General features: G+C 42.8%; 1 protein-coding gene across 2 annotated transcripts in view; it reads right to left on the reverse strand.

The window, feature by feature from the left end:
• Positions 1-26181, reverse strand: part of PRKG1 (protein kinase cGMP-dependent 1) — a gene marked incomplete at its 5' end in the record, with an annotated part of 496883 nt that overhangs the window by 284351 nt on the left and 186351 nt on the right. For both annotated transcript variants that reach the window (XM_084264379.1, XM_084264378.1), the window contains one exon: positions 21610-21723. In XM_084264379.1, coding sequence (XP_084120505.1) covers positions 21610-21723 — 114 coding nt within the window. The remainder of the gene's footprint in view (positions 1-21609; positions 21724-26181) is intronic.

The following is a 26181-nucleotide window of genomic DNA, read 5'->3' on the forward strand; positions in this document are numbered from 1 at the left end:
TCTTACTTCATCATTCTGTATCAACCTAACCCAACCCAATTCTAAATGGTTTAACCTTTGCCTGAACAGAATCATTGCAGACACATACTCTTTTATGGTTAAATCTTGTCCATAAAGCTCACACCCATGACCAAATAAACACAGGGCTCTCCATGCCCTGATGATGAGGAAGCACTAATTAAGCACATGGGATAGGTCTCTAATCTATATGGTCTAGTTAGACTGCCAAGTCCCCCTGAGTCTGCTGAGCCCACAAGGGCAAAGCTGAAAAACTCAATGCCTGGGGACAAAAATCATCACCCTCGATGAGTCCTGGCTGCAGAAGATCAGAGAGCTGCCTGCCATCCCCGGCATTTCACACCAACATGATTTAACCTCTAAACCAGAGGAGAGGAAATATCCCCATGCCAGTAGGATGCACAAATTGGAAGAGGATGCAACCAAGCAATATTATATGTGTTGCAGGCAAAAGCACGTGTTGGTGCCAACAACAGCTTTGAGACTCCTCTGTTGCCTGCGCAGTACATCTCACCAGGTATTTTAAAATGCTTTTTCCTCCAATACACACGACTCTTTGTTTGTGATGTAAACTTTCAACTTGCAATGAAAAGAAATGCTAAGAAATGTCATTGCTTAAAACTGGATGCAAAATCAACGTGTATTCAGCAACTGCCCAGCGTGCTGAGATGATTAATTGCCTGCACATGGTGATCAGCTTCCGGTGCAAGTCAGAATAAGTTTCACAATGAGAGCAAAGAGAACCTGAATAAGCCCTTCCCAATGGGTCTTCTCCTACAGCTCCACCTGAAAATCACACCCTTGTTACTTCAGAAGTAACAAGGCCCAAACACTTTCAGAAGAGGCACAGCATAAATGCAAGACAGAAAGCCAGATTTGGCCCAAGCCCTAGGTCAGAATTACACCATTGGCTGTGCTATCTCCTCCTGTAGCTACACCAGCTGCACTCTTCTTCCTAGCTTGCGGTTTCCTTGCTTTTCCACTAAACAGGTGTGTCTTAGGATTTGAAAATAGTGATGGCGTTAGAAAGCTGCGGTCAGAGAGTGATACTTCTGCCAAAGCCGCTGCAGTAACGTTCATGAGTATGGGTGCCTTTTAGCCCTTTGTTCTCAGGAAGACCAAATTTACAGCAGTGTTTCACAGAACGTTTTTCTATATGGAGAAAAAAACTAATTACTTGTTCACTGAAATTCATCATTGTCATAAAAATTAATGGACTTTGAGTAGGAGTGAACTTAGCCCGAGATGTGGTCTTAATTATCACGTTAGTCTTTAAGCAGTCACACTCCCTGCAGTGGTTAATAAAGGTTAATGCCTCTACTATTGGAGAATTATTACATGCAACTTGACAAATATTTGGTGCAAAGGAAGTTAGAGGAGCTGAGAAGTAACTCCACATTATAAAAAAAATTCTTCCAGCAAAAGGTCTTTTCAACAGGCCATTTTCCTCCGAAGGGCTCGGAGGGGCTGGCTTGTCATGTTGCAACTCTTAATGGCCTAGATGTAAAATTCAAAATTTTAGACCAAGTTGGGAGAGGCAAGTGCTCACTTGAGCCCCAGCCTGAGTCTTCAGGATTTCCACAGAAATTCCAGTAGACAGTGGGATAGATAATGTTGGAGAAGCAGCTTGAACTAATAAAAGCCCCTTAGTAGCAGAAGCAAGTTCGGGGTAAGACGCTGACAGCAGTAGCCTGTGGGATCAGGAACACTTCTCCCCTATTCACACACCAAACCTGGTGAAGAAAGACATCCCAATCATAAAATTACCAAGGCTGCAAAAGACCTTCAAGATCATCACATGGCTCCTGAACTTTCATTCCTGGCACAAAGGGGCTGCTCTTCCAGCTTCCATTGCCCTTGCCAGTAAGGAAACATGTACCCATATTGGTCCCTCCCTGCATACAACATCCCAACGTCAGACCAGCACAGATATGATGTCAGCCTCAAACCTAAGCAGCCTAAAGAGAATAATTAAGGTTTTACAAAGAGCTGAATTCCATCTGGACCAGGTTTCTATGTACAGACAGTATCCTTTATTGCACTCAGCGGTGTAACATATGTAACTAATCACACCCCAGGCAATTTTTTCTCAACCTTGACTTAGTTTCAAGGTTTACCGCTTGACTGCAAGCCTGAAGGAAGACTTACAAGACGGGAACATGCCTGTGGTCACAGACAGCCCTGGCTGCGCCAGCACTGCCACTACTGCCTAGCCAAGCAATAGCTGGAATAGCCTTAATGCCATTCTGCTACATAAATCAATGGACACGAATATGTTTGCAGTTTATACTTCAGGGAAAGAGCTTCTTTCCATCCTCCGTGAGGCAGCTTTAGCACCACCTACGATGACTGCACTATTCTGACTAGATGGAGAAGCTCTTAAAAACCAGCATGTAATCTGGAAGTGGACAGACTGTGATTGGGTGGCTTACAAGAAGTTGGTTAGGTGCAGAAGAGCTATCGAGGAGGGCAGACTACGTGCATCCTACCTCTCCAACGGCATATGAGCCACTCAATGTTAGTCCGTGCAAGAGGACAGACCTTCACCAGAGGCCGTCAGGACCAGAGAGAGAAAACTATGGATGACACAAAAGCAGAGATAAGATTACAAGACTGATGTTGGGTTCTCCTCACCTCCAGACCCAGAAGAGATGCATAGATAGGACTTTTTTTTTTTTCTACCTTGTCCCTTTAGATGGAAATGCAGCTCAGAAATGGTTCTGACAGACAACTTCACAGCACTCCCCACTTGGCAATACAAATATGGGTGACCTAAGCTACAAACACCTGCTCATGCCCTAGTGCCAAAGCACCCTGGACTCCAGAATTGGGGAAAGGAGGATATTTCAGCAAAGTGCTATTTGTGCCTAACAGCGAGCTTCAAAAAAGCCTCATGAAGACATAGCGACCTTCCCTGCTCTGCTGCTCTGCCCCACTGAAGTCATACCAAAGCTGGACACTAGGTAAAGGAAGCGTATATGAATCTAGAGCATTCACATCCCTTCCTTTGGAAGAAAAAAATAACAGCTGGTTTGTATTTGGCTTGTGTTCCACAAAACTGGTTTGTGGAAAGGCACATCTCCTGGAATAGCCCAGAACATTTCAGTTCTCTGCATCAGACTGTCGTTTCAAACACACCGGAGAGCCGTAACACTCCATTGCAGTGAGAATTACAATAGTAATTAAAAGACATTTACGTTGTTCCACTTCTAACGTGACAGCTGAGATCAGACACACGATGAATTCAGAATCTGTGTGTTAATCGCCCATACAAATCCGTCGCAGTTAATTAACTAAGTCTATAACATAAAAATGAAGCAGTATGGAAATGAGCATTTCTTTCTGTGAGAATCATTTCTTAGCCAGGTTTTGTTCCTGTGCTGCTCAAGGATAAACTGATATTAGAGAACAAAGCTCTTAACATTTTATCAGACTAAAAGCAAATAAGGACAATTTTTAAACACGGTTTCATAACGGTATTTTTCCTCTTTCAGAACACAGCATGTATCACTAATGCACAGAGGAAAGACTTTATTTCCAAAATAAGCGAGTAAAGTAAGATCTTTTCCTCCAAAAAAAAAGGTCAATGTCTGGGAAAAGGGACAGAGTCTTTCTGGTTGCTCTCAGCCATAAAACTTCTCTGCGGGAATTGAAAGCACACGTTTTCCACATCGCTACCACTCCTTTGGTTTCAAGGCCAGGAGACACTTTGGGGCAGGACTTCCCATCTCTGGTGGGTGCCCTTGACCACCCATCCCATGAGTCACAATACTGCCAAGCCTGCCTCAGCCAAGATGCTTTGTTCGGGGAGGTATTTCGGGGATTCCCAGGCAAACTGCCCAACACAGATGGGTCAGTCGCAGGGGCCTATGACACATTGAGGGACACGGTGGCTCAGGACTGGGGAAGGCTGGAGCCAGCCCTTCCCCAAATATAATGTCTTTTCTCCATAGAAGGAAGATCCAAGTCTCACAGAGACATACAACAGCTGGATAAAAAAGTCTTCTCACCTTAAAACCCAACTAATTTTGAAATGCAGTCTCAAAGGTGAAGAGATTTGAGCCTACTCATTTCATAGAATTATAAAATTGTCTTGATGGGAAGGGATCTTTAAGATCATCAATACAACCATCAACCTAACCTGTCAAACCACAAAACAAACATGTCCCTCAGCACCACATCTACCTGTCTTTTAAATCCCTCCAGGGATGGAGACTCCATCACCTCCCTGAGCAGCCTGTTCCAATGCCTGATAACTCACTCTCGGAAGAAATTTGTCCTAACATCCAATCCAATACTCCCCTGGCACAACTTGAGGCCATTTCCTCTTGTCCTATCGCTTGTCACTGGGGAGAAGACATCAGCCCCCACCTCTCTACAGCCTCCCTTAGGGTAGTTGTAGAGTGCAAGCAGGTCTGCTAATCTACTACCAGAACCGGGTAGGGTAAGAGAATATGTGATGGCAAACAATGGCAAAATGCTGTGAACGTGTTCAATTGTTATCAGACCCTACAAGGAACTGCCGAGTGGAGTTTAAAGATGAAATCATATACACTTCATTCACAAGATCGTTCTACACAGAACTGCAAATTCCTACGAATGGAAATGGTCTGCTTTAGCTGTTAGGGTAGTTCAGGAAAACCACTTAGCTTGTCAAACGCTCTGTTGTGCGGCTGTAATCTGCAATGAGCATTATACACTGACGGCACAGGGCTGGAGGCGAATCTTGCCCGACATTTGTGATGCCACAGTTCCCCTGGAAACTGAGGTTAATGCTAATGCACCGTGTAAACCTGGGGCAACAGTCAAATCAAGAGTCACGCTCGCATACAGCAATACTTGTTTGTGTATCTTGAAGTAAAAATATGTTGCTTTTTGCATTCTGATTTATTGAAAAGGAAGCCACGTTTTCGTCTGCTTTTGCTCTATCTTATTAATAAAAGATGATAATGCTTTTGGACAGAAAAATCTTATAAATCCTGTCTAGTTGTTGGTGCAAGCTGGACTGCCAGCACTCCAAAACCAATCTGTTTTCAAGACTTTTCTTTCAAGCCCGGCAGAATTCAAAAAGATTCTCAGCACATCGATTTTCATTATAAAGTCCTTATAAATTTATTAATAGAGATGAGAAAAAACAGCCAAAAAATTACTCAGCCCTTATTTAAGTGATGTGAAGTGAAAGAAAACCTTGTGGTCTTTAATGGATCTGGGGGCCTTAATCTTTTAAAAGATTTATATACTCAGGTCTGGTCTGGCGCTGCACCAGATCCATAACTTTTACCTTTAAATACAGGATTTTTCTTATGGCCTTCGCACTGTGTATCACTGCAGCAAGTACTCCAAACACCTCTCAAACACTTCACAGGCTTCAAAATGGGCAAAAAGTCACAGCCATCCCCAAACCATGTGTTACTGGGTGATACACTGTCATGACAGCAGCACCACGATCTGCACACCAACATGATATAGATACATCAATGCAGTTGGGATGTTTAGAAAGGGTAGTGGGACAGGGGTACAGGGTTCAGTAGTGCCTATCACTAATAGAGTAAGGATGGAACAACTATTTTCTAGCTGCTAATGCCAAAGAGTTTAACGTACACATTAAACACCACCAAGGGGCAATGCAGCAATGAGTCATCTTGATTTGATGCTTGGCTTGACATGTATTATTTAGATATTCCTATTATGGACACATCCATGCTCTTCTCCAGCAAAAACACTAGAATCCAAAAGGAGCTGAAGGACAGCCCAACTCACCAGCATGACTGTGGTCACTCCTGGGGTTACATGATCATGACCTGGGAGAAGTGGTGATATCACACAATCACAGAATTGCAGGGGTTGGAATGGACCTCCAGAGATCATCAGGTCCAACCCCCCTGCCAGAGCAGGTTCCTTAGGACATCTTGCACAGCTCCGCATCCAGACAGGTCTTGAGTATCTCCAGAGAAGGAGACTACACAACCCCCCTGGGCAGCCTGTGCCAGGGCTCTGTCACCCTCACCGAGAAAAAGTTTCTGCATACTGGTGTGGAACTTCCTGTGCTCCAACTTGAGGCCATCACCCCTTGTCCTGTCTCCACAGACCACTGAGAAGAGGCTGGCCATTTCCCTCTGTCTCTCACGCTTAAGATATTTATAAGCATTAATAAGACCCCCTCTCAGTCTTCTTTTCTAAAGGCTGAACAGCCCCAGTTCATTCAACCTTTCCTCATAGGGCAGATGCTCCAGTCCTTTAATCATCTTTGTAGCCCTCCGCTGGCCTCTCTCCAGGAGATCCCTGTCTTTTTTATACTAGGGATCCCAGAACTGGACACAATACTCCAGGTGGAGACTGACCAGGGCAGAGTAGAGGGGGAGGGTCAGCTCCTTTGACCTGCTGGCCACACTCCTTTTTGATGCACCCCAGGTGCATCTTTTGATGCACCCCCATGTAATGCACTCTCTGGCATGTATCCCAGCCCAGCTCTGCCTGCAAGCTAATTTCAGTTATTTATGGGAATCCTGGAAGCAAATACCTTCATATAGGGCCAACTAGAGAAAAATACACCTTCACTGATGTCTTTCCATATTTCTTTTAAGAGACAGAAAGAAACAAGGGTCCAGCAAGGCCCGTGAGTCTCCCCATTTCTTGATAACACTGCTTACACTGCAACTGATGTACTGAAGTGGCTTTTTATTTCCCAGTAATCAAGAGCAGATTATTATACCAATGAAGCAGGAGTTGAATACCAGCTGTTGAACACAACCATCACCATCCTCATCTAGTCAGAAAGGAAGGAAGAAGGATTTCTATTAAATCACACGAAAGACCTCATGAGCAGCAGTCAAAACTGGGTGAGCCTGTTTCCCGCGGCTCAGGGATGAGTAAACTGTTGTAGATATTACCATGTTTGTTAAGCAACAATTAAAAACGCAACAATGCTAAAGGCAAATATCACAAGCCTTTTGTAATTCATTTGAAGCAGTCAAATATTTGCAGTGTAGGACAAGAGCAAAAAAAAATTCCAACTCAAGCTTGAATTGTGGTATTATTTAGCCCTCTGAAGATTCGAAGAGCTTTGTTTTACTAATGTATTGTAAAAACCTCCACGGAACAGGCTGTATACATTTCCTTCTAATGACTATATGGCAGTGCAAACACTGCTGGAAGGTGGAACTACCTAATTACAATCTAATTGGATTATGTATTAGCACTAGTAAAATTTGTTAATGCTTCAGCGTCCAGTTTCCCAGGGAACTTAACAACTGGCAAAACCCCCTGTCTATTAGTAAATGGAGATGACAGTAGCTAACCAAAGATCTAAATTTGTCAGTCACTGAATTATACGATGCAATTATAATTGTCCCGGGTACAACAAGGATATACTAATGAGATTCACCAGGCTACATCAGATTTTTGGTCAATAATATCCTGCCATCAACAACTGCATACAATTATTACTTGCATAAGAATAGAGCCTAGGAGCTCTAAACAAGATTGCATCATAGAAACCAGCCCTGTCCCAGAAAACTTACAATCTCGGGCAATGATGCACATCCCTGCAAGTTCTATTATCCTAGCTTTAAGTACACCCACAGGACAGAAGGACTTAGCAAAAACTCGCATTACATTTCCCAGACAAAGCAGAAATCACAAGTCATTCTTAAAGCTCTGTGCTTCACTCCAGTTTTATTTATTTTCTCTCACATAAGTCCAAAAGCCGTCCAAGGTGTAACGCGGTACAACTGAGTACAGGATCAGTAGGTGCCCAATGCACTCCCCTTCCCCTGCATACACCAGGCCAGCTCAGGATAAGTTTCAACAGCTCACAGGCTGAAGCAAGAGAGCACTTTAAAGCCTGTTAAATCTTACCCAAACATTATAACACAGAATAAAGAGGATTTATGGACTTCTAACTCTTTTTTTCTTTTCCCACTGCTACCTAGAGGCTCCTAACCACTATCCTCCCCTTCCACCATTCCCATTCCCACACACCCCTCCTCCCTCCCACAGGAGTGAAAAGTGCACATTTAGGTTAAAAATAACCTAAAGGGTTGGTTTCTGGGATTTTTTTAATGTGTTGGGGGAATTAACATCTCACCTAGATGCAAGGGATTAGAATTTTTTTTCAATCAATCACTTGGATATCTTTATATTTTTAAAACACTTTTAACTCCTGATTTATTATTCTCTTTCTCAGTGCTCTGCATTTTTCTTTATGCCCATGAGTCACCCTGGCTATGGATGTGGCCAGCATGACCGATGTTTCTTATCATGCCTGTGATAGCATTTCATCAGCCTTTGGACCAAATACATCCCCCATAGATGCCAAGGCTATAAAATCCCTCCTGCTTACCTCTTCTCTTGGAAAAAGGGGGATAAATCAGCTCCTTCTTCATGTGAGAACAAGGTGGCATCTTATTTTGCGTTACAATGTTGAGGCTCCTGGCTGTTAGTGCTCATCTGGTTAGTGTGTATATATATATATATAGTTTTGTGTGTGTGTGTGTGTGTATGTATTTATGAGCACATGTGCATATCACAGAATCACAGAACATTAGAAGTTGGAAGGAACCTCAAAAGATCATGTAGTCCAACCCCCTGCCAGAGTAGGATCATGCTGTTGGGACGTGCAGTGAAAGGAGCACACGTGTGGTCTGTGAGCGATGCCGCACAGCTGTGATCAATGGCACCACTAACCTGACCCATGGCCACAGTGGCTCCTGCTCTGTAGCTATAAAACCATCAGTGTTTGCATTTCTTACGGGGCATGAAAAGACATGACAGGCTTTGATATCAACTTGTGTTTGGTATCTGTGAGCAGGGATGTCATAAAAACAAAGAACAAAGCAAACTCTGCTCTTTCACCGCGCATATCTGACAACAATAAATCCATAGTTGGGATCTCCTGCAATGACTGTTAAAAGAATCACAGAAACATGTGAAAATGATGAAGGACTATAAAAGAACAAGGAAAAATGTGGAGAAAAAAATTCAAAGGGGAAAAAAAGGACTCTGAAGAGACTCAGGGGACTCATCAAGAGACTCGCCAAACAGAGAATATGGAATCTGATCAGATACTAAATGCTTTTTAAATGGAGAATGGGTCTTGGCAAGGAGGAAAGGGGCCAGGAAGCCAGACAACTGAGAGATGTACAAGATCAAGTGCTCAGCCCTTCTGTATGGGGCTGGGGATGCTGATACACTGCTCAAAAAGTGTTTCTACATCTGAGGATGAAGAGCTGAGCTGACTCATCCCACTTCTGCAGCAGGTCCTGTGCCCCGCCGGGATGCCTCACACTGCCCAACCACAAAGTTTTGGGTTCTCAGTAAAACCTTCCAAGAATTCGCTGCCGTTGGCTCTTGGCTGGCTGGATTTTCACCTTCTCTTCTGGTATAAGCTGTTAGGAACAGGGTCCTTTCCCAGTGACTCCCATAGATGCTTTTACACAAACCCCCTGTTACTGGAGTAACTCTACACAAGGCCTTTTGGCAGAGCTCAGATCACTCCTATAAGAGCACTTCCTTTTGCAAGCGTTACTCTCAATGCTTATACATTGGGGATTAATTTCACCTCTGAGATCTCTTAAAGTAAACAACACCTTTCTCTGAGAGGCTCTGAGTCCGACAGTGTTATGATCATTGCAGCTTGATGGCCCCGCATGCCAGAAACCACCTACCATCCAATTCTGCAGATTTGCAAAGGCTGCCTTTGCCAGCAGCACTGGTACACCACCACTAAGAAATCCATCCCTGTGCCTTGTCCATGGAAGAAAATCTAAATTTAGAAAGACAGACTTTAGGGTGGGGGCATTGTATAAATTTAACAAATCATTATTCCTGCCCTCTACTACAAGTAAGGCAGGCAAGAGCAACCTGAGAGCTGAAAAACAAACACAAGAAATAAAGGCAATTCTATTTCTTCAAAGCTAGCAATGGTTTTTCCTCTTTTAGATCTCCACATCTGGTCTCCAAGGCTCTCTGAGCTGCTTAGCTGACTCGAGTGCAACTCAGTCCCCACCCAACCAAGGACGGAGCTACCTGGGACATGCCAGCGGCAAGCTGGAGCCAGCTTTAAGGTGGCATCTGCACTTCGCGTTGCTCAGAGAGGCTGCAGGCTTCACTGAAAAACCAAAGAACTAACAAAATAGAGTTGAAACACTCCTTTTCCCTCCCCTTAATGACATAGATACACTATTTAAACCTCATTTCCTCCTACTCAGTGTTAGGCAGAGGCTGAGGAGATCAGCAAACACTCTTCAAACATGAACTGCTTTTAAATTCCAAAGGAGAGGTTTTTGCAAATAATTTAGGAGTGAATCCAGTTGTTTGGATGGTTTTTATTGCAGTCTAAAGACAAATAAAGGCCCTCCCATCCTGATTACATTCAGAGAGAAGATGCAATTCATGAAATGTAGTAAGTTTTTCAGACCTGCAACATCGAGAACTTCTTTGGTTGCCTTTATTTTTTTAATTAAAAAGCCTATCTGCCACTTTGTCGATTTATTCGGTATCCCAAGCGCTTTTAAACACTGGCACTTAAATAAAATGAAATCCATCTTTGCCAGAAACCTTTAGAGTAGATAAGTGCGAGTAAATTACAGTCTTCTTTACAGCAACACAAACTGGAGTAAATATTGGTCATTACAGACTACATCGAAGGTATCACCACACACTGCGAGCTTACCGAGTTGTCTTTTTTCCCCCTGACTTAACCAAGTTGCTACTAGCAAATGGATTTATGGTTAGAAGATTTATCTAACAGAGAAGATTTCAGTTCTTTTGTCACTGAGATGAAAAAACCCTGCGAGTTTGATGAAACAGCCCCCCAAAATACAGGAGCATTTTGCAGCTGCTATTGAGAATTTTGTTGCTTTGAAGAACCGTAACTGACGGGTAGCATTAATCACTGCTGTAAATTGCCATATCACGGCAGTAATACAGAGCTACGGCAGATGAAGGCTGGCTAATATATAGCTCCAGTTACCCTGAACAGCCACTTCTTAACTTTCAATCTTTTCCCACAGTCTACGTAAAAAAAAAAAAAAATCCCACTTTCCACAACGCGCATGAAACTGAGAAGCTGAACAAAGCACAAAGGCAACCGCAGTACCCAAACTTATCAAGAATAAAAAGACTGTGCCCAACACTACACAAGGAAAGTAGTTTGTTCTCAACACAGGCACTGGCTGCAAAGCAAAACAACCAGAGGGTGCTCCTCCTGACCTTAGATTTGAGCTTTCCCCCTCAGACCAGATGGGGAGACAAAGCTCTATCAACACTAAGTCACGCCCGCACCCTGAAAACCCTTATGGGGCCAACCTTATCATGGGGTGCATCAAGCATGGCATGGCCAGCCAGTCCAGGGAAGGGATTGTCCCACTCTACACTGCGCTGGGGCAGTCTACGAGCAAAGTCAGCAGCGTAGTATACAGAAATGTTTTCTTCCATCTCTATTTTGTTTTTCCACATTAAATAGAACCTCCAAGACTACGTAATGCAGCACATGGCATACCCATCTGCTATGCCAACACCTTTCACTCTGAAAATACTCGTGCAACAAAAATGGGAGTGGAGACCGTGCTCAGAAAGAGCCACCTACTTCCCACCTGCAGCTTTCAGCAGCTGCCAGTCACAACAACCCCCGCAGTCTCCCAAAGCCACTCTCCTGTGGGTCCCACACATGTTGCTGGCTCTTTTCCCCCCGTCTCCACTGTCCTGCTTCTGAGAGCTCTGCTCCTCCAGGGATGTCCACAAATACAATGGGAAGATGCTCTTAACTGATGCAACACTGTCTAGGGTAGCCCTCCCTTATTTTGAGCCATGCAAGAGCTAAAAAAGCATGCAAAGTAATAATGTAATGATTGGCATTATATTGGGGAACATTTAAGAGAAAAATACTTCTAGTTTCAGTATCTGCACATGTATTTCTTCATCGCATAGGCACTACAGAGTATCAGGTGCACTGCTCTGGGTCTCCAGGCTGAACTGGGATGTGCTCCTGGTTTCTGTTTTGCTTGCTGTAAAACAATACAAGGACAATAGCAGTGCTGGTCTGTCAACAAGAGCACTTTGGGCATCCTTTATGTGCTCTTTAACTGTCTGTGGAGATCTATCGATGACCTTTAAGCGTGCAGAGAATAAATCTTACTGCTCGGGTTGTACTGCATGCTAATGCTGTCCAGTGGAGGCCCTGCCCCGGGAAGAACAATGTCCTGTGCAAAGGGATGACACCTCAGTTTGAGACTCTCCAGCTCTGCTTCTGAGAGTAAGACAAGCAAGGGGAAGCCTTTAACATGGACAAAACGTAAGAAACTGCATGCTTTTACAGCTACTTTAGAGAGTTAGAAATTCTACAGAATCTGAAGAATTTACTATAAACCAGTCAGAGCAATGTTTAAAGACTGAATAACGGGAGAACCAAACCCCGCAGTATCATTAATTGCAGGGGGTGGGGGCTATGATCAATTAAACTTGATGCAGATGGGTTTAACATCAAAAACTTACTTCTTTTTCCTGCAAGATGGGAAGATCTGGAGCCCTTCACAACCAGAGATGGCGGAGGCAGCAGGACCCACATGGTCCAAAAGGACCAAGCACATTGATCATGGAGAGGACGGTGCTATAGCTTGGCTGAAAGCAATATAAATTACCATGACATTTACTGACTACTAACGTATTTGTGCTTATTGTTGGGAGATGTTGTTTTAAGATCATCTTAATGGAAGTTTATTGAAAGTGATGGACTTCAAATATAGGGAAGCCCAACTCCTCCAGTACGGAAAGGTATAATCAAATCCTTAAGATTAGTCCACTGTAACTCAGAAAGAGACATGAATTTTGAAGGGTAAAAATATTTTTTAAAACTCTGCTTTTACGGAAGGATGGGGTGATTTCAGTTCATCAAACACCTTCTAAAGTAGCTTTAGAGAATGAAAGGGGATGGTCACTTGGTTATGAGACACAGACCAATCAGTTCTGTGTCTCTGCTGGCACCAAGCAGATTTTGTTCCACAATTAGTACCAGGAAATAGTCTAGAAGAAAAAATAAAGCTCTGTATATTCGTGAGTCGAAACCCAATAAGGATCTCCATGGGACTCAGGGCTTTCCAGCACTCTTCAAGAGTTTCATTGGGTTGAATAGTTTTACAGACCTTTATTTCTCTAGATATTTCACCTCACTATAACATAAAACCAGCATTCAAGATTTCACCATGCTCCATTTGCAGATTTAGCTGCGACAAATTTTCAAGTGCCATTCCTAAGGGTGTCCCTCAACTCAAAATGAACCTCCAGTATCCCAAGCTCCATTTCACAATAAATTTTCTAAAGCCTTAAAGCAGGTGCTGAATGGTTACAGAAACAAGCAATCCAAGAGCAAAACCTTCAAGCTATTCTACAATTAACTAGGAAATATCCTAAGTAAGAATCACAGAATCATCAAAGTTGAAAAAGACCTTCAAGATCATCAAGTCCAACTGTTAGCCCCACACCACCATGACCTCTACACAATCTCCCGAAGTGCCTTGTCTAGCCCATTTTTAAACACCCCCAGGGACGGTGACTCAAACACCTCCCTGAGCAGCCTGCCCCAGTGCCCCATCACCCTCCACGTGAAGGAAGTCCTCCCGACATCCAACCTAAACCTCCCCAAGGCACAACCTGAGACCAAAGGGATCTCAAGGTAAGGGAAAATAAGAGATTCATAGGGTGCTGCCACCTTTATTTCCTGCTCTCATTCCAAAACATTGTCACACACTCCAAAAAGTGTGTGTCACAAACTCCAAAAAGTTTCTCCTGGATTTTGCAGCAACATTACATTTTGCAGACCCCCAAGAGAAGCCTTCGACTGCGCTTCAGCATCTTTCCTCCCAGACAGGCTGTAGTATCTTCACAGAGCAGAACCAGTCAACTGGATCCAAAGCCATCAGTGCCTTCCGTCTCTCTGATCGAACGAGCACCGCTAGAAAAGACAACTCACATCAACGCGTCTCCTTGAAGCAGCCGCATGTGAGCAGAGAAAGGTAATGGCAATATTAAACCAACTACAAGGATCATAGGGAAAATGCCAGGTATTAGGTAAGCACCGGGACACAAAGCTAATCTAGAGTTAAGTTCAGTAAATAAATAAATAAATAAAAATTGAGGGAGAAAAGAGAGAAACATTCAGTTAAAAGGAAAAAAGTAAAGACGAGACAAAACTGCAATTCCAGTTGTGTGAGCCATTGAAAACTGAGCCCCGAATGGCAGCACTACTTTTGGCCCTGAAAATAGTATCCAAATGCTGAAGATGACAAAGGCAGACCCATTGTGCAAACTATCGCTACTTATCAACCAAGCAAAACCCAAAGAACAGGACAAAAAAAAAAGAAAAAAAAAAGTATATTTTAATTAAAAGCACTTGGAGAGACTAGGCATGTTTTCTCAAGAACAAAGGCAACACAAACACCCCAACTACGTGAGCATTTAAAGCAGCAGCAAGCAAGCACCAGAGATTTCTTGGCTTTAATAACAGCTCAAATCAAAGGAAGAAAAATCCACCCCGACAATTCCTGGAGGCAAAGTTGGTGCTTTATTAACCCAGCCGAGCCACATAGCAGCACCACACGTGCCTTGTTGCTTTTTCAGCTTGAATGGCAACTTCTCCTAACCCAGAACTGAAGCACAGGAGCCTTCAAATTAATATGTTTATCCAATAAAGTGGGCAAAATAAAGCATTTCTTCAGAGAATCAAATAAAACGTTGCCAGAGTTTGCAATAAAACATTGCCAGAGTTTGCACCTTCCTTATCTCTAAGTTCTTTATTTCAGTCTCGTGATTCTTCGAAACTGGATAAATGGAGCTACCTTTTCTCTTGGACTTCTTACGTTAGAAACACTGAAAGAGGGGGAAAAAAGCACAAAGAAGGAAACTTTGGCTCAACAAATTTTGGGCTGCAGCATTTAAATCAGAACAAGACACTACTCCTGTGTGACTGGGTAACACAGAAGAGCATCAGTTTCCCAGATAGGTTAATTTTGATACTACAGACTTCTCAGTGTTAAAGGCCTGACTCAAGCAGACATTTCAATGGACAGCACTCCCCAAACTCCTGAGGTGGTAAGAATCAAAGCCTCTTGATCAAACTGTCCTCAAATAATCATTAAATGCCAGTTTGTACACAGTTGGGGTAGCCGGGGAGAAGAAACAAAAGTACATGTACCACAGCTGCACAAGCTCACAGCCTCTTGAAAAGGCAAAGCAGCAAGTGCTGCATCCAAACAGACCGACAGCAAGTCAACCCATGATTTCTCCTCTTCACAGAGTCTTTAAGGTTGGAAAAGATCTCGAAGATCAAGTCCAACCATCTGTCCAACACCACCATGTCAACTAAACCATGTCCTGGAGTGCCATGTCTGCACAAGTTTTGAATCCCCTCCAGGGATGGTGACTTCACCACCTCTCTGGGTGGTGGTCCAATTGCTTCCTCCAAAGACCATCAGTGTCATTCTCACGTATTGCTAGTAAATGGCTCTTTTCCCTGCCGATTATTTCTGTTGTGCTACATGTTGGAGATGCTAGCTGTGCCACAGGTCTTATAGTTCATGTTGTAACTTGAACCTTGAGGTATCAGAACTACATAAAGATTAAAACCAAAACAAACAAACAAAAAAATCACTACTGAAAGGAAAACAGTTTAAGCACTGACTTGATAGTTCACCACAATGAAGATCAAATCAAAATTGATTTTCTTTTGCCCAGTCCTTTTATTTCTATTTCATATATTAAAAGAGTAACTGAAAGGAACAAGCTGCCTTGGCTGATTGCTATGGTCAACAGCACATGCAGCACCTGAACACCCTGAACTGTGCCAGAATTTGTCCATCGAACACACAACCTGGCTTCTGGACCTTCTTATTTCCACTCAGTAAAGGTGGATGAGTAGAGGAGAACAACAACATACTGTTTCATGCGTGGGTTGTGTCACCAGGCAGGACACAACAGCATGCCCAGCCTAGGACTGACACTTGGCATGGTTCATCATTCCTGCCAGTACCAAGCCACTGCAGTCCTTATTAAAAAATAGCCAATAAACCAGTAAGTATTGGTACATTCCAAGCTGAATCATCCCACATTTCCTCTTTCTTACCCTGCTTGCTTAAGCAGCTCTTATTTCTACCACTGAGTTTGACAAGCCTGTTGACGTTTCAGGTACACAATGAGCTCTGGTGTTATATGAATTTTTCATTTTGCTCTTCCCATCTCAGACTATTCTCTCTTTGATTAGCCTGTCTCTCAGTTAGAATTTCACAGCCCTGTGCTGCGAGGTCAGGACCTTCCAACACTTGTATCTCCTGAGCCATGAAGATGCCATTCTGAAGACACTCCTGCCTACTGAAGAAGAGGAGGGTAAGAAAAGGTCTGCTATGGCTTATCCACTGTCCTCAACATCATTTTCACTTGTTGTCTTTCCCTTAGAGGAATAATCTGACTCTTACAACTTGCAAAGGTCAGAGAAAAATAGAGACAGCACAAGGGAAGGCTTAAATCGCTTTCTCCAGGGGTATGTCCATTTATCTCCTACCAGACCGACCTGTGATCTGACCATCTCTGCCTTGGCCAACCCAACCATGACTTATCTGTAAGTAACATCAGAAAGTTTTTACTCAAGTGGCAGAGTATCTGAAGTCAACGCCTCTCTGACATAATTGATTGCTTTAAGCAGATCTGAGCAAACTTTCCACTAGCTCCCATAATTGTTAGAAGAGAACATATGAAGGCAAGATTTTTCTCAAAGGCTTTTAATGAGTCTCTGGGGTTTTAATTGGCAACGGACTGCTGCCTTACTTTAGCTTGCAAATTATCCACACTACCAAAGCTCCTTGTAAAGTCAGGAGATTTCTGGGGCTGCAGCTAGCAACCCAGGAAAGTAATTCCAAAAATAAAATAAATAAAGAAAACAAAGGTGGAAAATTCAAACTCATTCGAGCTTTGCAACAAACTGATAAACCATTGCCTGACTTTCTCTGCACAGCACTAAGTTTTATACAATTAGTACTGCAGATGAGCAGAGAAGCTTGAGCATCTCTTGTGCTGGCTTTTGAGGAGACATCCTTAGTCTCACCAGATTTACATAATTTAGTTTAACAGCTTCAGTTTCTGCTCTCTTTCTTTTTCCCCCTGCTAATATTAAGATGGACTGGTTTTGAGTATAACCCCACTGAAATGGGCAGCCTTGCATCTAGATATTTTGGGGGCATGTTTTTAATTCACATTTTGATGCTGAGAAAATACCATTTTAGATGCTAAGGCCACCTCTCCAATAAATTTCATATCCTTAGTGCATGAAAAATCCAGTCCTTTCAGCAAGTCAGGACTCCCCAAAACTGCCTGCAGAAGCAGTACGTAACTGCTCATTGGATCACTCTTTTAAGAGGAACAAGAACCACTGCACAATATTAACAGCAGATAAATTTCAACTTGCAAACAAGTTTTGTGTTACCAAATGAAGAATTACATGAAGTTGTCTGTACAACCCAAATCCACCTTGGGTGTGCTGGGTGGGGAGGTTCTGACCCCTCATATAGTTCCTTCTACCACACGTTACCAATAAACAAAACCACATTTGAATTTTAATAGATTTTGCTTCTTTCAGACTCTTTGCAATAGCACACTTGAAAATCCTCTCTGCTTTGCAATAAGCAAGACCAAATCTTGCTTTGTAAGGTTGTAGGAACCTTTGTAAAGGACAGGTTCCTAATTAACAGGGTCTAATATTGAGCTGGGCAGCTTTGGTAGAGCTGAGGTACATCTGCACATCCCTTGTCCAGGTTCCTTTACTATCACTAGACTGTGGCAGTCCTGCTATACCCATGGACAGAGGAGAAGGGCAGGAGGCTCCCATCCACACCAAGTCGCCTGCACGCCAACGTTTGCCTCGGCACTAACACATGACAGAAGTAGAGATTTCAGGTTATTAACCTACAGAGGTGGCAGCAAGTTACAGGGAGAAAGAAAGTAGTCAGCCAGAGCAGAGGGAAACAAAAGCAACAACAAAATTCAGCATATTTTTTATATTCAGATCACACATTGGACAATGTTACTTCAGAGGGATCCGCAAACACAGCTCACTGTCTTTACTATTTTAAGACACTCACCCTCTTCCTCGGAGAGGTGGCAACAGCAGTTTGAGATATGGGGTAAAGAGGTGTATTTGGAGAATACCACTCTCCCAGGGGATTAGAGACATTATCTTAGCTGAGAGATAATTTATCCATAATGAGTGGAGTTTTCTTTTCCTTATTCTAATGCACTGAGTTTAATTATTTTTCGAATCAGGGAGGAAAGTCTGTGATTCTGCTACAAATTGCAAGTAGCATCAAGTTTTGCATTTAGGCATTAGAGAACTCTGAATGATGAATAACGATAAAAGGAAAAAATAGCTGCTGTTTTGGATTTAGCTGCACACATCATGGAAGCCTTCCTGTTAACACCAGTGCTTAAAAAAACAACAACAGTGACATACTTGGAATAGCAAACCGAACAGTCTCCAACAGAAAAAAACATGATGATTTCTCTTTCTGCAATAACTGGAAACAGAAAAGCTTCAGAATAACAACAGGAAAATAAATAAATTGCATTAAAAAAAAATCATAAGCAGATACTTTAAAGATGAGACCACCTGCCATGAGGTGCAACCCTACCTTATGCACAGCTTCTGACCACCCAAGGGTTTGGTCACTCTTTCTTCCCAGGCCCTGGTTAGACCCCCTTCCTGCTTTTACCAAGACTGTAATAATATTGAAAATATATTACAGTAATTGTCTTGGGGCAGGCTTTCAAAAGACCTGGGTTGTCTTATTAAAGAGGTTATAATGACCCAGAAGGAATCAGATCAGAATAATTAAAGTTTAAAGCCTTCTAAATTATTTTTAAAATCCTTCCTACAGTGATTTATCCCTTCAAGTTTGCAATCTAAAGAGCTAAAGAGATTGTGTAGGCTTATGCAGTGGGTTATGACACTAAAAACTTTATTATTTACAAAGCCAAAATATACTAACGAGTTACAGCAAGAGATGTCCACAGAGCTGACACATCATCGTGGCCCAAAGGCACCACTGTTGAGCTTCACACTACCTTAACCAAACGCCTTTGCTGCAACTTCATTTTTCAAAAAGAAATACTTAACATCCTTGTAATGAAGTACTGGCAGGCACGTTGAAAACCACTCCTGACACTCTGGAGGTAATGGAAATCCATCTCCTGAAAATTGGGAAGCCCTGGCTTAAAGTGTTTCTCTAAATGAAAGTTGGATGATGCCCCTTGACACATCTTTACCATCTCCAGCATCAATGATGACTGGGTGTCTATTCTCATTACAATCATCAATCGTTCATCTCTCCCGAAATAAACCTTGTAATGATCAAAGTTATCATCAGGCGTAATGGAATATTTACTGGCACTCGCCTTTCTAGAGATTTTTGACATTTATTTATCGTTTAGCCAAAAGAACAAACAGATGCTTGAAGTTGTTTATAAGCAGCAGAGCCAACAATTTAAGTCAATAATACATCCTAAATTGATTTGTACACCTCTGAGACCTATGTTCAGCTAGGTCTAGCTGAATGGGTTCTCCAAAGTCAAGCTGTGACATCCGGTGCCACTGCACTTGAAAGCATAAAAAGCCAATTATAATCAAAACTGCTACTTACCTGTGCAATAATGAGAGATAAAATACCTACAAGTCATTTGCTGGCGTCAGAAACAAGATCACATGCCCGACAGAAGACAGTGCATAATTATCATACTTTTACAATGGCGGTGGGAAAGAAACAGATCATAACCATGAATACAGACACCTCTTCCTTGGAGAAAGATACCTCTGAGGACAATTACAATAGCGACCTTATTGCTGCCCCAAATTTAACAAGGAATAAAGGATTCAGTAAAACAAAGTGCCAAGTGGCAATCTGGAATTTTGCTCAAGAGAAGAGACTTAGTACTTAAAAAGCAAGTAATAGTAAAACTGATAGTAAACGCAGCTGCAAGCATTGTTTCCTGCTGGAGTCACTTGCACAAACAGGTTGAAATGGAGACAACATGATGTGGCTCCACAGGGCTACCTGAGGTAGTGCTCATGGTACCGCTGCATCAGGACTCTGGTCACTGCATTTCTATATGGAACTAAACAACCACCATCTTATCATTTCCCTTCGTAAGATTCAACCCTCTGTCTCTTTCTTTGCTCTTTCCAACTTTACATAACTGTATAAGCCTGCAGCTTATCTGAATCCATCACCATCATCAAGCTCCTGAATCTTTAACTGGGCAGGAAAACAAGACCTCAGGGACAATACACCTACAGGGCAGGAAGATATGGGTAAGAGAGGGTGGATCAACACCTGCTTCCCATTCGCGTTCCTGGCTAGGCTGGGGGGAAGGAGATAAAACATCTCATACAAAAGCAGCCCAACACACTGTCTTGAAGCGGCCTGGAGGTCACTGGGACTGTCCCTGCGTGGCATGGCATAACATGTTCAATACACACGTTTACTAGGTCATTTGAAATTACTCCAAAGCATTTCCTAATCATCTGGACTTACCTGCAATAATCAGTACTTGCACAAAGGCAAGGTTTGTGCAGGTGAGACTAAAGCACATCAGTCAATTCCTTAGGATTACCAAGAACAGCATGTTTTTCCCAAAAATACCTAGTTATCTTTTCCTCTTTTGTCACTTCTGCCTATTTGCTCTCTCTCTTTCTCTGTCTTATGGAAGCAAAACTAGGTATTTCTAAAAGGCTTTCCCCTAAACAGGGACCCACATGCCCTATTGTATTGGTACCACTTGTTCATCTTTGCGTTATCCTATCCAATCTGTACCCCTCCAACACCTTTAAACCACAGAGCTATTTTCCATCTTATATAAACCTCTCCGTTTAAGATGTCACCATAAACTCTCATCCTCAAGATCAAGGAGGACTATGATATCATGCACTCCAAATCTCAATTGTTAATCGGAATAACATCATAAATGCTTTCATTCAATGGTGTACATAGGCATATCGTTTTTCTCCACTTATTGAGCAAACCAGGCTTTGGCCCTCACCCCTACAGATTACATGAGAAGCGCTGCAGACTTAGAGCAGGAGATCAGTGCTGTCTAGTTTTTATCTTCCAATTTTCTTTACTCAGTTTAGGGGAAAAACAATGACTCGTCCTGAAAAAATACATAAGCTTTACTTACATACTTTCCCTCAAAAACTTAAACAGGGTCAGATACGTGCTTCTAAGCAACTGCTGTATATATCGTGACAGTAAGTGGGGCTCGTAAGGAAAGCTATGGTATCAGCTCCAGGCTCCCTGGCCCAAAGAGCATCAACCGTGCAGTGCTAAAGGAGGAGCTTCCATATGGGAACAAACCAGAGCCAAAAACTCAAGTGAAGCACTTGTTTTCCATCTTCCTGAATGCAATGCTATAATCTATGCCATAAAGAGTTACATTAATTAAGAAAGTGGAACTTCTAACAGCCCTTGTTAGATGCAGCTCACAAAGAGCAGTGAGAAGAACCCTACTTCCTAATGGAATCCCAAGTCGGTCAACATTAAAGTTAAAAAATGTTCTTACTTTTGACAGTTGCTGTCCGGGTGCAATTGTAGAGGATGGCTAACTCCCCAAACACTTTGCCAGGTCCCATGGTGCACAGCTTCACGCCTTCTTTTGTCACTTCAACCTTCCCATCTGTAAGAAAAAGAGAAAGGAAAAAAAACCACCATTTTAAAAGGGAAATTAACATCTTTCTGTTTTGAAATGTATTTGATGATATTGTGAATAAAAGAGCCAGAGTCCTACAACTTGAAAACAAATTAAATATGCTGCAAAGCACAGCACATAAACTCAGAAAAAGGTTAAAAAAATAACTGTTGCAGCTATAAACTTTCAATGCTTGAGTTTTCTTAGTGGCGTATCGCTACAGTCTGGAAATACTTACTAGTAGAGTAAGCCCAATGTGAACTTTGTTTCATATATGACACTTTCAGGTGAAATTTTCTCCAATTTTTGTGTTAAAAAAAGGAAAAGATTTAGGTCCTTAACACCACACATGAAAACCATGGAGTAATTTTGCTCATTTTCACTGAGAAACTAATCCCCGAGAACACTCATCCATGAATAACACAGCTATTATCAAAAAGAAAATTACTTTGACCCATGGCCATTATTTAATTCCCATCTCAGTGTATCTTTTTTTTTTTTGAACATTTCATCTTAGGAGAATGAGTCTTCTTTATCTGCTTACCAATACCACGCTGGGAGGAGACACGGGATGGGGATTTAAAAGCAAAGGTTGAATTTAAAGCGAGCAGCTCAGGGCCAGGCTGGGGGTTTTAGAGGGCATTGGAGGAATGAGAGCCAGGAGAAGGACAGTAATCAAAGGCAGCTCCCTCTTGCACACCTGAGCAATGCCACAACTAGAAGCAGAGCGCCTGAGTGGAGGGAACGCAGGATGATCATGTTTACAGCCTATGGACAGAATTTAGGCTGTAAGAAAGGAAATGTGATGCAGAATATCAAGGATTTCAAATTATATCAGCCAGTAAAAAGCCTCCTCCCATCCCAAACTGTGAAACAGGTTGTTAAGGGACTCTGCTACGCCAGCCCCCAAGGCATGCCTGCCTGGGTCTCTGCATGCCAGCGGCCAGTAGCACATACAAATGCTGTGAGGTAGAACCAGTATGCCAAGCACTGGCTGGGTCCTTAAGTCCTTGCAAAAACACCAAGTGCCAATTAATTTATGAAGGCATTATACAATTCATTTGGGTTGTATATATATCAAGGCCAAGCTCATCCTTGGTGATCACAGCACCTCTGGGAATCACATGTAGGATATGGCCGCTTTTTGCCACCAGAGAAGGGAGTGAGAAGGTGTGAGAAACTCTGCAGACATCAAGATCATTGAAATGGGAGGGAGAGGCGGTGAGGTGCTCCAGGCACCGGAGATAAAGATGCCCTTGCAGCCTTTGGAGAAGACCATGGTGGAGCAGGTGTCCCCCTGCAGCCTATGGAATATGATGGGGAGCTGAAACCCCATCTGCAGCCTGTGAAAAGGCCCCATGCTGGAGCAGGTGGAGACACATCAAGGACACTGTGACCTGCGTTTAAGCAAGCCTCTGCAGGACCTGCAGCCCATGGAGAGAGAGACCAATACTGGAGCAGGCATGCTGTGGGGGGGCACACTTGTGATTCCACAGGGGACCAGGCTGGAGCAGCCTGGGCCTGATGGACTTCACCCCACGGAAGTGACCCAGCTGGTGAAGAGCTGAAGCCCTGTGGGAAAGGACTCATGTTGGAGAAGTTCGCGAAGGACTGTCTCCCGTGGGTGGGACCCCATGCTGGAGCAGGGGAAGAGTGCAAGGAGCCCTCCCCTGGGAAGGAAGGAGCGGCAGAGACAATGTGTGATGGATGGATGGATGGATGGATGGATGGATGGATGGATGGATGGATGGATGGATGGATGGATGGATGGATGGATGGATGAAGGGCTGAGCCTCTCCTCCCCTCCCCCCAGGGATGCCTTGGGTGAGATTTCCAAGGCCCAGTGAAGGTCCTGAAGCCAAAGCTATCCAGGAGAGCTGCATCCTCCCACAAAGCCACCAAACACACCTCGAGAGGCTTCGTCACACAAACCCAGCTGCTGCGGGGGAAAATGTATCAGCGTTTCTCTAAGTATTGTCAGAGATTGAAGAGCAGAGCAGCCTGAGTAAGGCTGGAGTTGGAAGGCAATGCTATTCGATCTTGGTAACTACAGCATGAGAAGAGGCACGGGCAGGCTGCTTCGTTATGGGTTACTAACAAATGTGTTGTTTAATTACACTTTAGCCTCCTGGAGAAAGACTCCCATCCTCCTGGTGTGTAATTAAGCAATCTGGAACATTAAACACCTAACAATAAACTCACCAAATTCACCTCTCATGGGAACACAGGGGCTAACGCAGCTATGAACAGGAGTTTCACCCGTTTCCCTAGCTGGCAGCTTTCCACTTGGGAACCAAATGTCTTTTCTGTTTTTGGATGTATCAACCAGAAAAAGAAATCAAAAGAAACTCATTACTATATTGATCAATTAATGGAGATAAATTTGCAGCTTCCTTTGAAATCCCCGGAAGACAAATAGTAAATAACACAAAGGATGCTTAACAAGAGGCAAGAAGAAAGGATGGCAAACCGCTGCATTTCTGCTGAAATACTGAGCATCACTGAACCCAAGACTGATATTTAATTTACAGATGAGAAAACACAAAATTATTTGTGGTAGGTGCAGCTAAATTCATCACAAGGATGATCTTGCATCCTTGGGCAGCTCCATGAAAGCTCTGAAACAGTGGGTTTTGTACCTACGAGTTTTGGTTGTAACTCAAGAGAGCTTGAAATGTGGAGCCAGCGTGCAAGATCTCAGGGATATGCACTAAGGCTTCAGGAAATGAAGCTTTTCCTATGAAATCCAAGTTCCAAGAGGGAACGGCTCTCCTTACTGCCCCGGTTCCCATCATATGTTCTCTGAACCCAGGAATTTTGCTTTTGTGAATTAAACTCTGTGTGCTAATTATGTCGTAGTCACAAATTTAATTGTGGAGTAATTAAAACTTTAATTGCTAAGTGGCTAGTTGACATCAGAACCAGTCAGATGAAGATTTGTTAATATTTTTGTTTGTTTCAAAACACAGACAGATAATGGTCTGCATTATTCATGGGGTTGTGCAGCATAACCATTGTGGCTGCAGAGGATTGCATTTCACAATGACAAATATTAATGATATCCAAAGTAAATCCATCAATGGTTTTGCTTAAAATAAGCAATTTAATTGCTTCTGGTGTGTCTTCCCCAGCCCTGCATTTCAGTCCACCCAGCTGGCAGCATTGCTATCCCATGCGACACAGCGCCAGTAAAACCATGGCTGCCAGGGGGACTGTTCACACCTCAGGAATGATGGGAAGAGTTCATGGGAAACAGTCCCCACCTGGAAAATGCTCTTATACCTATCTGCTCAGAGAAGTTATTGCTCTTAGAAGTCACTGTATGACTTCCCCAGGAATCAAAGTTAAATATGCATTGTTATAATTTAAAATACAGATGACTGAAGCACGTATGAGCAAAGCAGGATCAGTTCTGTCCTGTATAATAACGCCCGCACAGCGCACAGGCCGGTTTTATTTTGACGAGGACATTTGGTGCTTTGTCACTTCGAGTCCATCCAATTAAACATTAAATAACAACTCTGGTTGAACTGCATCCATGTTCCTCAAGTAAATTGAACGATAAACTAAATCGTGCTAATGTGACTCTCTCAATTAGTAAGATAATTTTTTCTTCCAATAATTAAATGGTCATTTTCTCTTTCCGGGCTCAGAAGAAAACAGATTAAGTTGACTTGAGGAATTTGTCAGCCTGCATGTAATTTATATAATGGGTAAAATTCTTCTGGTATGTTACTAGCTAAGACCCACGGGTAGAAAGTAGCTTGCTATTTCTCATCAAAGTCTTCCATGACTCACAAGTGCAAACCAGCCCCTTGCTTTCTTAGAGATACAACAAAATCTGAGAGGATACCTACGAAACCAAAGCCCCAGGAACATGGCAGTGGCGATTCTAGCTTGTATTTTTCTATTTCTCCTCCTGAGTAGAAAAAGGAGACAGCTAGAAGGCTTAATTCTCTGACCTCAGTTGCATATCCAGCAATGCCTTTGAGATGTGGGTAAGAGTAAGCAAGTTCATCATTAGTCACATTACTAGTCCCTTTACAGATCCTAAACCCTTAGGAAAAAAAAAGGCAGGTTGTTCCAGGAAAACACTCATTATTCCATTAACTTCCATGTAAGTTTTAAAACTAAAACCACTTGATACTGCAGAAATTAGGAAAATAATGAAGCAGGGTACAGCATGAGGTCCCACGTACATCAGGATACAGATTTCATTACACAAGGCCAAAATGACAGCAGGGATTTGAGGGGGTTCCCCACAAATTGGTGCAGAATTCATGAGTGACTGGTATTTTATTTTACACTTGGACTACAGCTTTATTTGTCAAGCTCTGCTCTGAAAACAGAACAATTACTTGTAATTAGTTTTCTTGTAGGAAATATCACTATGGATCTGTAGGTTTTCCTGAAGAAAGTAATATATCTTCAGGTGAGGGGAAGAGG

The sequence above is a fragment of the Gallinula chloropus genome (genome assembly GCF_964237585.1).
Source record: "Gallinula chloropus genome assembly, chromosome: 5".
NCBI lineage: Eukaryota > Metazoa > Chordata > Aves > Gruiformes > Rallidae > Gallinula > Gallinula chloropus.